Here is an 11,961-nt window from a genome sequence, read left to right on the forward strand (position 1 = left end):
CTTAGAGCCGATGGGGAACTTCTATGTCCTCGGAAGGACAGTGAAGCTATGAGGAATGGCCACTCTCCCTGCCCCACCCACTTCAAATCTAGGAGAAAAATTTGGTCATCTTCTCTCTTTGGGGCCCTGGGCTCACACAAATGCCATCTCCTGGTCCCCAGCCACAACAACGGTGATTCAGGCCATTTACTCAGATCCATGTTAATGAGTTTCTCCTATCGCCTAATTAGTTCACAGAGAACTCAGCCTTGAGAGAGAAGAGGTAAGAAAGGACTGGGGAAAGGACAGAGGAAGTCAGATTGGAACATTCCGAGAACAGGGCAGGACCCCAGCTCTAAAGGGGGTCTTCTACTCCCAAAATACTGAATGCTCCTTCCCCAGCTGGCGGGACCTCCAAAAGCAGAAAGGAGTGTTCAGGTGAGGGAGCCCCTAGAGCCTCACACAAGATGAGAATGTGGCCCTAACTGTGAGACCCAAGAAGTGGACAGGCCCCTGCCCACAACTCCATGTCATCACCAAATAAACCCTGCAATTCCCCCTGCATTTCCACTAAAGCTGAACCCACCACCTGCTGGCGGGCATCCCCCTTCAAATGGAGCCAGAGAGGAAGCAGATGACCCAGGGTGAGGCCCATCTGCCCCTCGGCCGCTCAAAGGTCACGGTGCCACCAGGCTGTCTGTGGGTGGGGTGGACCCCCACCACATCAGGGGTCGTGGGGTATGTACCAGCAGCATGCACCCACTTCCTCTGCCCCGCCTTGGCAGCCAAAGTCCTGGGCCCAAGAGCCTAGAGAAAGGAGCGCTGGGCAGGGCAGTTGCCCGGGGTTCTGGCATTTGACGCCCAGCACCGTGTCCATGGAGGTCAGTCAGCGCCCCGCATCCCGCGCCCGCCTCCCGAGCGGTTCCCGGGTGCGCGTGGGACCCGGCGAAGGCGTGGATGTACCGGCCGGCGCCTCCCACGCGGTCGCGCCGCCGGAGCCCCGCGCCAGGCCCGGCCTGCGCCCGCCTGGCAGCGCCAGCGTAGGGGGTGTGCGTCGGGAAAGGGAGCCGCGGCGAGCGCCACCCTCCGGGGCCCGCGGGCGCTGGGCCCGGGAAGGCTGCCATCCTCTAACCGGAGGCTCGATTCCCCCGCCCCGCCGCGGGGCAGGGCCGGGGCAGCGGCCCCACCTCCCGGCCCGCCGAGGCCCTCCGCTGCGCCCACCTTCCCTCGCCATGCCTGGCCAGCTTTGGCCCTAGCACCCCGGACCTCTGCGGCCCTGAGCGCACCTGTCCCGGGAGCGACACCACCCTCGCGCCCTGGAGCATTAAGATCAGAAAACGTGTCCCCTAGCACGGGACCGGCCCCGAGCCCCAGTGTCCCCGGACGAGATATAGAGAAGCCTGGACGACCGCTCTGCAGCGCCGACGATCAGCACACCGCGTGGCCGGGACCTCAGGCGCGCGAGGACCCCAGACGGAGAGAGCGTGGCCGAGCCGGGCCACCGCGCCCCATCTCCCGCAGACCCCGGCTCCGCTCACCCTCGATGGAGATGACGTGCTCCCGGATCTGGTTCTGCAGCGCCAAGTCCTCGATGCGCTCGATCAGGTCGTAGATGGCGTAGATATTGGGATGCACGGATTCGAAGCGTTGGATCTCGGCCCGGATGGCTGCCGAGTTGGAGAGCGCGAATTGCTGGGGGGGCCCGCCGGCCAGCTGCTGCGAGGGGCCGCCGCCGCCCCCGGCCCCCGGCCCCGCGCCGCCGAACTGCCCGCCGCCCCCCGCGCCGCCGCCGCCACCGCCGCCGCCCCCCGGCGCCGCCAGGCTCGGCTGCTGCTGCGGGCTCTGCCCCCCGCCCGCCTGGAAGTTCATGGCTCTGGAGCCGCGGGGCCCGAGGCGGGCCCGGCCGGGGCCCGGGGCGGCGCTGCGGCGGCGGCAGTGGCGGGCGGGCGCGCGGGGCTGGCGGGGCCGGGACTACGGAGCCGGCGGCGCGGGGCTAGCGCATGAGGCCGGAGGCCGGGGGCCGAGGCCGGGAGGCGCCGCCGCGCACGCTGTGGCCGCCGCTGCAGGGCGCTTCTCGGCGCCGCGATCCCGCCACCTCGGAGCAGCCTCCAGCGGCAACAACAACGGGACCGGGAGCGCGCGGCCCGGGCCCTCCCCCCGCGTCATGCGCACGCACCGCCGCCCCCGCCAGCTCCGGCACACGCAGCCCGAGCCCCCCTCCCCGCCGCCCCCGCCCCTCCTGCGCGCCGGCCCCAGCGCCCCCGCCCCTCGCCTGCTAGCTGGCTCGGCAGCCTCCACCCCCGAGCCGCGCGCTCCAGCCCCGGCGCCCGGGCCCCTCCCACCTAGCCTTGGCCCTTCCGCCTGCTCTCCAGCCTCCACCCACACCCGCCTTGAGGGCCACCGGCTCCAAGTGGACAGCTGCGCTGGCCTCCTCCCGGCCCCGGCTGTCTGTCTCGCCTCCCTGCTCTGGTCTGGGCGGGGTGTCCGATCTTTGGGCACTGCCCGAGCAGTGCCCTGCGCCTGAGGGTGCTGATGAACGCGGCGGATTGGCCGAGAAGGGCCGCTAGCCCAGGCACAGCTGCGTCTCACTTAACATGGTCCTGCCTTTAGTGCTGCACAGGCTCCCCTGTTCCCGCCCGAGATCATCCCTGGAGACCACCCTGTCCCCGGGGTTCTCTCTCTGGCCGTCCCCTGGACTCTCCACTGCGAGCGCAGAGCCTGGAAATCTGGGTTCCCGGCTTCTATTTCCTGTTCTCCCTGAGAGCTTCACCAACAAGGCCCTTGGAAATGGCCCTTTAAACAACAGCCCCTCGCTCATCTTCAGGCTTCTCCTAAAAGACTCCCCTGTGGGACTGGGATGGTTCACTGTCTGCCACCGCCTCGGAGCTGCTGGTACATAGGCAAAGAAGAGAGAGGGATCCAATATGATGCCTTCTATCCCCACTCACCCCATTTAAGAGATTCACCAGAGCCCACATGGCTCTTTTCATTGTCCTCAACCCCTTGCCCATCTTGTGTTCCTGTCCACTCCTTTGGGGGCCAGGGAACTCCCTTCCATGTTTCAGTTCCTATGCACCCCCATTGCCAAAGCTGTCTGCAGTCCTGCTAGTCAGCCCTCATCCCCAACCTTTGCAAAAATGCCTAAGAGAGGGCATGTGCAGGGCACTGGCCCCAGCCAGTCAGCCTCCCAGGGCTGTGCCCAGATGTCCTCTGGCACAATTGACATATGCCAGTCTTTTTACACACACTTCCACTTCCCAAGCCAGGCTGAGTCTTTTCCCTGCAAAGAGGTGCCCCCATCTGGCTACTCACACAACTCTGCCCCAGTACCAACACAGTCACCCAAGTGTCCTGTACTGTCCAAAGAACCAGGTGCAAGGTACTCAACAGCTGGGGCGTCCCCAGCTCTTGAGAGATTCAGGTTCTATCTACATGTCCAACCTTACTGATGTCTTGTACCTTCTCTGTGCTTCACCTGCAAAATAGTGGTTGAGCAGAACACCTACCTAGCTCTGATGCTGTGTAATTCTGAAAGCAACAGCGAACATCTCTTTTAGACACTTACCTAGAACTGACACCAAGAATTTGCACCAGGGAGCTCCCAGGAGAAATGCTGAGGGTAAAGAGCTTCTCATATGTGTTGCCCCAGCAGGCGGCGCAGATCTGTGTTAGGACCGGTGGGCTTGTCTGTCCCCTATCATTATATGAGCCATGAGAGGGCAGGGATAAGTTCACCTGTATGATTCACCATTGTATTCCCAGCATCTTGCACAGTGCCTGACATCTAGTATACATTTAATAAATGTTTCTAGAATGAACGAATGAATGGGAAGGAAGGAACTAGAGAGAAGTTAGGTCTGTATGTTATACATCGAAACTGACTTTCCCGAGGCAGTACCTGCTCCCACTTGGGGTACATGCTCCCACAAGTTAAGTATGAACTATGGAAACACTAGGGTGCGTTACTTTTCACCAAGACTGGTCTATAAAACCCAGGACGTGAGATCTCTGTGGCCCAGAGGAAGGAGGGGAAAGCTCACAGCAATTAGCTGGCCCAAGCCAGGCTGGGGCTCAAAGTCCTCTACACTGTAACACTCTAAGGACCCAGTTTCCAGGCCCAGATCTGGGTGGAGAGTGTACTCTAGTGTACCCTAGTGTAATACTAGGTGAACAAATACCTACTGTATAACAAACAGGTCCCTGACATAGTCCTCACACTTGTTTAATAAAACACTTAATTTCTTCCTTACAGTTTCCTTATGAATTATGTCTTAGGAACAAAGCAATTAAGATTCAACGAGATTCAATAGCGCACCCAAGGATATACAGTTAATAAACACGGGGTAAGAGATCAGCATTTGTCCAGGTTCCAAGGTCTATGCTTCTCGCATAGTCTTACAGGGGCAAGGTGGAGGAAGGGACCAGGGAGACAGGACAGCCCAAGCCACGGTGGCCAGCCCTGGGGAAGAATGTCCTCGGCCAAGCTGTTGGGACAGCCCATGGGTACCGGGCTCTGAGCCAAAGAGTCAATTTAGGGGGCCAACAGTGCCTTTTGGCGTCCACTCTGACATAAGAACAGAACGGGGTAGGGGTCACTCCCTACCCCAGAGCCTGCATCTGGAAACTCGGGTGCTCTGACGTGTTCTCGGTGACGTCGGTTTTTGGAGTGACAGATGCCCTGGATGCCAGCGGCGGAGGTGGCGGGTCCTGCTGTTGCCCGAACCTCAGGAGGCTGGCACAACCCTTAAGCCCGCCCCCGCGGGCCCCTCAGCGACTTGCGGTCACCAGGACTAGCCTGCGGATCCCGGCACGTGGGTCAGCAGGGCGGAGGGCGGGAAATGCGCACCGCGCAGGACTACAAGTCCCACAATACTCCGGGCGGCGGCGGCAGGGAAGGAGGGGGTGCCTTCAGGTGTCCGCGACCTCGGCGCCTCCCGCCCGGAAGTGCCCGAGGGTCCGCTATGGAGGTGGCGGAGCCGGGCGGTGAGTTCCCGCGCGGTGACCGCGCCCACCCCACCGCCCCGGGCCCCAGCTGGCTCCCGCTCGCCCCGCCCCGGGTTCGCCCGTGCCCTCCCGTGGCTCCGGGGGGCGGGAAGATGGGAGGGGTGATGGAGGAGTTGGGGGTGGGGAGGGCGAAGTCTCGGATTCCCCGGGCGGGATCTCCGGTCCGCCTGCGGACTGGGTTTGAAGAGGCTTCCAGAGGAAGCGCCGAATCGGGCCGCCGCGGGGTGGGGCTTGAGTAGACCGGAGGGGCCAAGTTGGGTGGGGGGGATGGCAGCCCTCGGAAGCTCCGAATTGCCAAAGGGCGGAGATTGACCTATGGTGTGGGGAAGCCTTGGGAAGCAGTCCCCTGCCGCCGGTGGGGTTTGGTTAAATGATAACGGGGCTGGGGGTGGGGAGCATAGAACCCTATTTTCTTCCCCTTTGCAGAAACTTTCATGATGGAGGAGTAGATAAGCTTTGGGGTGAAATAGACGAAGGAGAATGTAAACTTTGAGATAGTAGATGGAAGATTAGGTAAGCTTTGGGGTGAAGTTTGCTGAGGGTTGAATTTAGGGGAGAGGTTGCTTAGAAGATCAAGGCCCTTACATAGAGATAGTGTTTGAATGAATTGGGGAGATGGTTAAAGACCTAGAACTCAGGTTACAAAAAGTTAGGACTTGGGATTTGGTTATGGGAAAGGGCACTGGAGGGAAGTTTGGGACAACCAGGTTTCAGAACAGTATGTGCCCTAGGGTGGAGCTTGAGTAAGGGGGCAGAGGAATCAGGACTGGGAGGGTTTGGTGGGGTGGGGTCAGGAGCCCATTGGAGTTCAGGGGGCTGTTGGCCAGCGAGCCAGCCCCTCATGGGTTCTTTGTGCCTCTCCAGCTCAGTAAGGTGGCAGGCAAGGCAGGTGCCATGGCCTTGATTGAAGGGGTGGGTGATGAGGTGACCATCCTTTTCGCGGTGCTTGCCTGCCTTCTGGTGCTGGCTCTCGCCTGGGTCTCAACACACACTGCGGAGGGTGCCGACCCACTGCCCCAGCCATCAGGGACTCCAACACCAGCACAGCCCAGTGAAGCCATGGCGGTCACCGGCAGCATCAGAGGGGAGGCCCCAGGAGCCGAGACCCCCAGCTTGAGACACAGAGGTCAGGCTGCAGAGCCAGAGCCTGGCATGGGGCTCTCAGCAACGTCGCCATTGCCAGACTCCCCCCAGGAGCCCCTAGTGCTGCGGCTGAAATTCCTCAACGATTCGGAGCAGGTGGCCAGGGCCTGGCCCCACGATACCATTGGCTCCCTGAAAAGGTAAGCTGGGATGCGGACGGGAAAGAAATTCTAAAGTTGGGGTGGAAGTGATTACAGACCCGGAAGCACCGCCAGAGAGATCTGAGACTTCCCCCTCCTTCTACAGACGAGGGAACTGAGGTCCCCACATCACACACTGTATCGTTCCCCTGTAGCAGGAGGGGACCCCCTTAGAGGCCACCACGTGGGTGGGGGTGGAGCCAAAGGTGAGCGGTGGGAGTGTTGTTCTGGGCAAGGGACCAGGACTGCCTGAGGCCTGCTCTCTTACCCAGGTCCCTCTCTCCTCAGGACCCAGTTTCCCGGCCGGGAACAGCAGGTGCGGCTCATCTACCAAGGGCAGCTGCTAGGAGACGACACCCAGACCCTGGGCAGCCTTCACCTCCCGCCCAACTGCGTCCTCCACTGCCACGTGTCCACGCGCGCCGGGCCCCCACCCCCCCCTTGTCCGCCGGGGTCCGAGCCAGGCCCCTCCGGGCTGGAAGTGGGCGGCCTGCTGCTGCCCCTGCTGCTGCTGCTGCTGCTGCTGCTCTGGTACTGCCAGATCCAGTACCGGCCCTTCTTCCCCCTGACGGCCACTCTGGGTCTGGCCGGCTTCACCCTGCTCCTCAGCCTCCTGGCCTTTGCCATGTACCGCCCGTAGTGCCTCCGCGGGCCCTCGGAGGCGTTGCCGGCCCCTCTGGACCTCGCTCCCCACGACACAGTGGGCGTTGTTGTCTGCCCAGGCCCACCTCCCCGGCCTGCCTCTTCCCGCTGGCCTGGAGCCCGGCCCTGCGCAGCAGAGCGCTCCGCGAGCCGGCCGCCGCCCCTCCCTGTGACCGCCGTGGCTCTGGGCCACGTCCCCGGGCTGCTGGCTCTCAGCCCCCACTGACAGTCGGCTCCTCAGGGTCAGGCAGCTGCTGTCACTGCCTCGGCCCTGGGCAGAGCCGGGCCACACGCCTGGGCCCCTCTGAGTATCCCGCCTGAGGACCCAGCCACCTCTAGTCCCTAAAGCTCCTGGGGCTGATTTGAGGACCTAAGGACTGCGGGGCGCTGGGGAAGGGGAGCTGGGAGGGGCAGAGGGATTGTGTGGAACACGTGCAGATTAAATAACTGTGAAGTTTTCACTCCTGGTGTGTGTCTGGGTGCGTGGGCCCGTGGGGCTGTTGGGCGGGGAGCCCTTGTCCACTGGGAAGAAAGGCGAGAAGGGCGCGCGGACCGGGCCCCGCCGGGCGCCCGACCTTACGCGACGGGCGGCCGACTTCCGCTCTCTCTTCGCCCCAGCCTCCGCGCCTGGCCCTTTGGCTCCGCCCCTCCGCCGCCGGCACCGCCTCGGCTCGGCGCGCGCAGCTTCCCGGAAGCGGGGGGCGGGGCGCGCGACGCCGGGGCGCGCGGGGCCTGATGGGAGCCACGTCTGTGCTGGTCGGGGGCTGAGCCGCGATTGGCGTCCGCACCGCGGTCCGGGGGTTGCTGGGAAGATGGCGGACTCGGTGGCCTGCCGATGAGGAGGCCGCGGGGGGAGCCCGGCTCCCGGGCCCCGAGACCGACTGAGGGAGCGACCTGCGCGGGGCCTGGGGAGCCATGTAGGGGTGGCGCCTACGGGACGGGCTGCGGGAGGGCGGCGGGAGTTGGTGTTGGCGACCGTGACCACGGTCTCCTGGCGTTGCCGGGCCCGGGTGGGTGTGGGGGCCCCTGACACCGCCGACTCCGCGCCATTGCAAAGCTGCGCGCTCGGGCTCCACGGGCGCCCTGCGAGGTGCGCGCTGCGTTCTCGTTTCACGGGCAGAGAGACGAAGTCACTTGTCCAAGGTCATGCAGCTGGTAAGTGGGAGCGCCCAGCATGGAACCCAGGACCGCCCGGCTGCCGAGCCCGCGTTCCACCCTCCTTGCCGCTGCCGCCTCCTGCGGGAGGGGGAGGTGGTCGGGAGGGCGTATCGAAGGGGCAAGCTGGGCTCCAGGCTGGGCACGACCACTAACCCGATTCGTGACCTCGGGCTTAACCCCTTTTCCTCTCGGGGCCTTGGTTTCTCCACCTGTGAAATCGAGGTAGCGCCAGCCCTGCCTACCACCTCAGAGGCGCGTACGGAGCATCAGAGGTGATACGTGGTGCATGTGGACTTGCTTTGTAAATATCCCGGTGCTGAGGACACCAAGGTGCTGTTTCAGAGGCTGGAAGGAGGCGAGAGAGGGGCGGGGTGGGGAAGAAGACTAGAGCCGTCACAAGGAAGGGGGAGCACGAGTGGGTTGCTCTGACCCCAGGGCCCTCTGGGGAGTGAGGTCAGGAGTAGATAGCCGGTTTTTCTCCCCTTTGGAGAAAACCTCACCCCCTTTTCTGGGCTGCCCCTCAGGGTCTCCATCACCCAACTCCATGCTTCGAGTCCTGCTCTCTGCCCAGGCCTCCGCTGCTCGGCTGTCTGGCCTGCTGCTGCTCCCGCCAGTACAGCCCTGCTGTCTGGGGCCCAGCAAGTGGGGGGACCGGCCTCCTGGAGGAGGCCTCCATGCAGGCCCTGTGCAAGGGCTACAGCGGCTTCTGGAACAGGCGAGGAGCCCTGGGGAGCTGCTGCGTTGGCTGGGCCAGAACCCCACCAAGGTGCGCGCCCATCACTACCCTGTGGCACTTCGTCGTCTGGGCCAGCTCTTGGGGTCTCAGCCACGGCCCCCTCCCGTGGAGCAGGCCACACTACAGGACTTGAGTCAGCTCATCATCCGAAACTGCCCCTCCTTTGATATTCACACCATCCACGTGTGTCTGCACCTTGCAGTCTTACTTGGTGAGGAGGGTGTCTGGGGGGTGGGTGTTAACGGAAGAATAGAGAAAGAGCATAGAAGACCCAAGACCACTGACAGAATTCACCTCTCAGGCTTTGCCAGGAATGGTGCATCCCCTGGCACACTTGGTGCTGCTCCCCCGTATCCACAGCAGGCAGCAGGAGTCCAGCAGCATTCGCTCCAGCTTAGCTAAGGGTGCCAACCCTGATTGCTTCCAACACAGTGCTCTAGAAAGCCACTACTGTTTGTCACCGTTGGCGTGCAATGAGAGCTTATTTGCCATGTTCGTATCAGGTCTTCCCCGCAGACTTGTGATACCTCACGTGCACGTGGTATTTCACATTTCTCCAGTGCTTCTGCTTACACAGTAGCAACCCTTCCATCCAGAACATGGAGACGTGAAAGGGTGGGAATTCACCAGCTGACCCCCCTGACTGGAACAGAGCAGTTCCCCGTTACCAGGCCTGCCTCTTCTGACCCTCTCCCTCTCAGGCTTCCCATCAGATGGGCCCCTGATGTGTGCCCTGGAGCAGGAGAGAAGGTTCCGCCTCCCTCCGAAGCCACCTCCCACTCTGCAACCTGGCCTGCGCAGTGGGCAAAGATTGGAAGCTGCTCTGAGCTGCCCTCGTTTCCTGAGGCGTCCGCAGCAGCACCTCATCCGCAGCCTGGCAGGTGCTGGAGGGGACTGAAGGCAGGTGGCGGGAGGGGCTGAAGAGGAGGCAGGTGGTGGTGTCTGGGCCGAGGTGGAATCTAGCTGAGATCTGGCCTGAGGGTCCAGCATAATAGGCTGTTCTTCACAGAGGCCAGGCCAGAGGAACTGACTCCCCACGTGATGGTGCTCCTGGCCCAGCACCTGGCCCGGCACCGGTTGCGGGAGCCCCAGCTTCTGGAAGCCATTGCCCACTTCCTGGTGGTCCAGGAAGCCCAGCTCAGCAGCAAGGTGGGATTACCTCCCACCCTGCCATGCTCCTCTCCTAGCCCTCCTCGGTGTCAGGCCCGGCCCCCTGTTCAGCTTGATTGGCTGCCTCCTGCAGCAGACAACCAGCCAGGCTCTCTGCTCTGTCCCCCCGGGGTTTCATCTTCGCTCACCCCCACCTGGCTTGTCCACCTACCCAGCGTGTATGCCTGGGTCTCTGCAGTTCTCCGCACTCGGCGCTGTCTTAGCTTCGTTGAGCCCACTCCTCTAAGTCTTCAGGGCCAGACCCCACAGCGATGTCTCCACTGGTTTGATTAATCACATGGGGCTCAAGACACTGGTTATGCTGTCGAACTTCTGGTGTGTACGTCGGGGTAGAGGGATTGTTCTGCCTTTACAGAGACATTAGAAGCTTGCAGGCCAAGCCTCCCTGAGGTTCAGCTCGTGGAGGATATTGGAGAACTGTTTCGTGCTGGGTGAAGGGCTGCTCTTCCTCCACAGGTGGTACAGAAATTGGTGCTGCCCTTTGGGCGGCTGAACTACTTGCCCCTGGAACAGCAGTTTATGCCCTGCCTTGAGAGGATCCTGGCTCGGGAAGCAGGAGTGGCTCCCCTGGCTACTGTCAACATCTTGATGTCACTGTGCCAGCTTCGGTGCCTGCCCTTCAGAGCCCTGCACTTTGTCTTTTCCCCAAGTTTCATCAACCACGTCAGCGGTGCGCGGCCGGGAGGGCTGGCTGGGGCCCCGTGGGGCCAGCAGGCAGGGGAAAGTGGGGGTGGGAGCCTGCAGCCCCACGAGCCTCAGTCCTGCTTTCCCACAGGCACCCCTCATGCCCTGATTGTGCGGCGCTACCTCTCCCTGCTAGACACGGCCGTGGAGCTGGAGCTTCCAGGATACCGGGGTCCCCGCCTTCCCCGAAGGCAGCAAGTGCCCATCTTCCCCCAGCCACTCATCACTGACCGTGCCCGCTGCAAGTACAGGTGGATGGGGCGGCTTGGGGGAGGGGAGGGGACGAGCCTGCGCGAAGCACAGAGTAGAAAAGCCAGGGGGACCCTGAACTGTCCGTGCTGACGCACTCTTAGCAGGAAGAGGGAAAAAAACAAAAAAAACGGGCCTTGGGACATTAAAGGCATTTGCCCGGGGTCGAGCCTCCTGAGCCTTTCCCTATCGGTGTTTGCTCCCCCTCCCGCCTCAGTCACAAGGATATAGTGGCGGAGGGGCTGCGCCAGCTGCTAGGGGAGGAGAAGTACCGACAGGACCTGACCGTGCCTCCAGGCTACTGCACAGGTGATTCCCCACGGGCGGGTGGCCGGCCGGCCGGGATGCAGAGCCTTGGCTAGAAGCCAGTGGCCCTTTGTCTTGCCCTTCCAGACTTCCTGCTGTGTGTCAGCAGCTCTGGTGCTGTGCTTCCCGTGAGGACCCAGGACCCCTTCCTACCCTACCCTCCCAGGTCCTGTCCCCAGGGCCAGGCTGCCTCTCAGCCCACCACCCACGACCCTGCCCAGAGGTAAGGGAAGAGGGCGGGAGAGCCTCCCTGCCTCTGTGGACACCACCCTGAGCCATGGTCCGCCCCCTCCAGGGTGGTGCTGATGCTGCGGGAACGTTGGCATTTCTGCCGGGACGGCCGAGTGCTGCTGGGCTCCCGGGCCCTACGGGAGCGGCACCTGGGCCTGCTGGGCTACCAGCTCCTGCCGGTGAGAGCAGCCCCCCGCCCCGCCCTGGGAGAGCCGCCATGCCATCCTGCTGCCCCTCCGCCCAGCGCACAGACCCTGGGGGTAACCTGCTGCTCCCCTCCCCTGCAGCTACCCTTCGAGGAACTGGAGTCACAGAGAGGCCTGCCCCAGCTCAAGAGCTACCTGAGGCAGAAGCTCCAGGCCTTGGGCCTCCGCTGGGGGCCGGAAGGGGGGTGAGGGGGGTGCACATGGGGCTCAGGATGACCCCCCCCAATGGGGGGGTGGACAGTTTGCACTTTGGCTCTCTATATTTTGGTTTCTCATTAAAGTCCCTTTCCTTCCCCATCGTGCATCTCGTTTC

The 11,961-nt window shown here is 62.9% G+C and overlaps 3 protein-coding genes across 11 annotated transcripts in view; 2 read left to right on the top strand and 1 right to left on the bottom strand.

Annotated features, from left to right (window-relative positions):
- The window catches only part of AGAP3 (ArfGAP with GTPase domain, ankyrin repeat and PH domain 3), a 53,088-nt gene extending 51,240 nt beyond the window's left edge, over positions 1 to 1,848 (bottom strand). For all 5 annotated transcript variants that reach the window (XM_032394328.1, XM_032394333.1, XM_032394327.1 and 2 more), the window contains exon 1: positions 1,518 to 1,848. In XM_032394328.1, coding sequence (XP_032250219.1) covers positions 1,518 to 1,848 — 331 coding nt within the window. The remainder of the gene's footprint in view (positions 1 to 1,517) is intronic.
- A 3,019-nt stretch (positions 1,849 to 4,867) lies between these two features.
- Positions 4,868 to 7,411, top strand: TMUB1 (transmembrane and ubiquitin like domain containing 1). 3 transcript variants are annotated; one of them, XM_032394346.1, is made up of 4 exons: positions 4,868 to 4,962; positions 5,410 to 5,496; positions 5,848 to 6,266; positions 6,555 to 7,411. In XM_032394346.1, exons 3-4 carry the CDS (start codon positions 5,878 to 5,880, stop codon positions 6,904 to 6,906), a joined length of 741 nt encoding a protein of 246 aa, XP_032250237.1. In that variant the 5' UTR covers positions 4,868 to 4,962; positions 5,410 to 5,496; positions 5,848 to 5,877; the 3' UTR covers positions 6,907 to 7,411. The 3 variants fall into 3 exon arrangements, with proteins under 3 accessions (XP_032250237.1, XP_032250238.1, XP_032250236.1); XM_032394347.1 differs by having other exon boundaries at positions 5,385 to 6,266; XM_032394345.1 differs by lacking the exon at positions 5,410 to 5,496 and having other exon boundaries at positions 6,555 to 7,409.
- Positions 7,412 to 7,638: 227 nt separating this feature from the next.
- On the top strand, positions 7,639 to 11,945 carry FASTK (Fas activated serine/threonine kinase). Of its 3 annotated transcripts, none has more exons than XM_032394396.1 (10): positions 7,639 to 7,825; positions 8,591 to 9,013; positions 9,504 to 9,683; positions 9,812 to 9,951; positions 10,429 to 10,642; positions 10,748 to 10,907; positions 11,123 to 11,214; positions 11,299 to 11,434; positions 11,507 to 11,621; positions 11,730 to 11,945. In XM_032394396.1, exons 1-10 carry the CDS (start codon positions 7,744 to 7,746, stop codon positions 11,835 to 11,837), a joined length of 1,650 nt encoding a protein of 549 aa, XP_032250287.1. In that variant the 5' UTR covers positions 7,639 to 7,743; the 3' UTR covers positions 11,838 to 11,945. The 3 variants fall into 3 exon arrangements, with proteins under 3 accessions (XP_032250287.1, XP_032250289.1, XP_032250288.1); XM_032394397.1 differs by having other exon boundaries at positions 7,737 to 7,825; positions 8,591 to 8,832; XM_032394398.1 differs by lacking the exon at positions 8,591 to 9,013.
- The last annotated feature ends 16 nt before the right edge of the window (positions 11,946 to 11,961 follow it).

Source organism: Phoca vitulina, unplaced genomic scaffold, assembly GCF_004348235.1.
Source record: "Phoca vitulina isolate PV1807 unplaced genomic scaffold, GSC_HSeal_1.0 scaffold80, whole genome shotgun sequence".
NCBI lineage: Eukaryota > Metazoa > Chordata > Mammalia > Carnivora > Phocidae > Phoca > Phoca vitulina.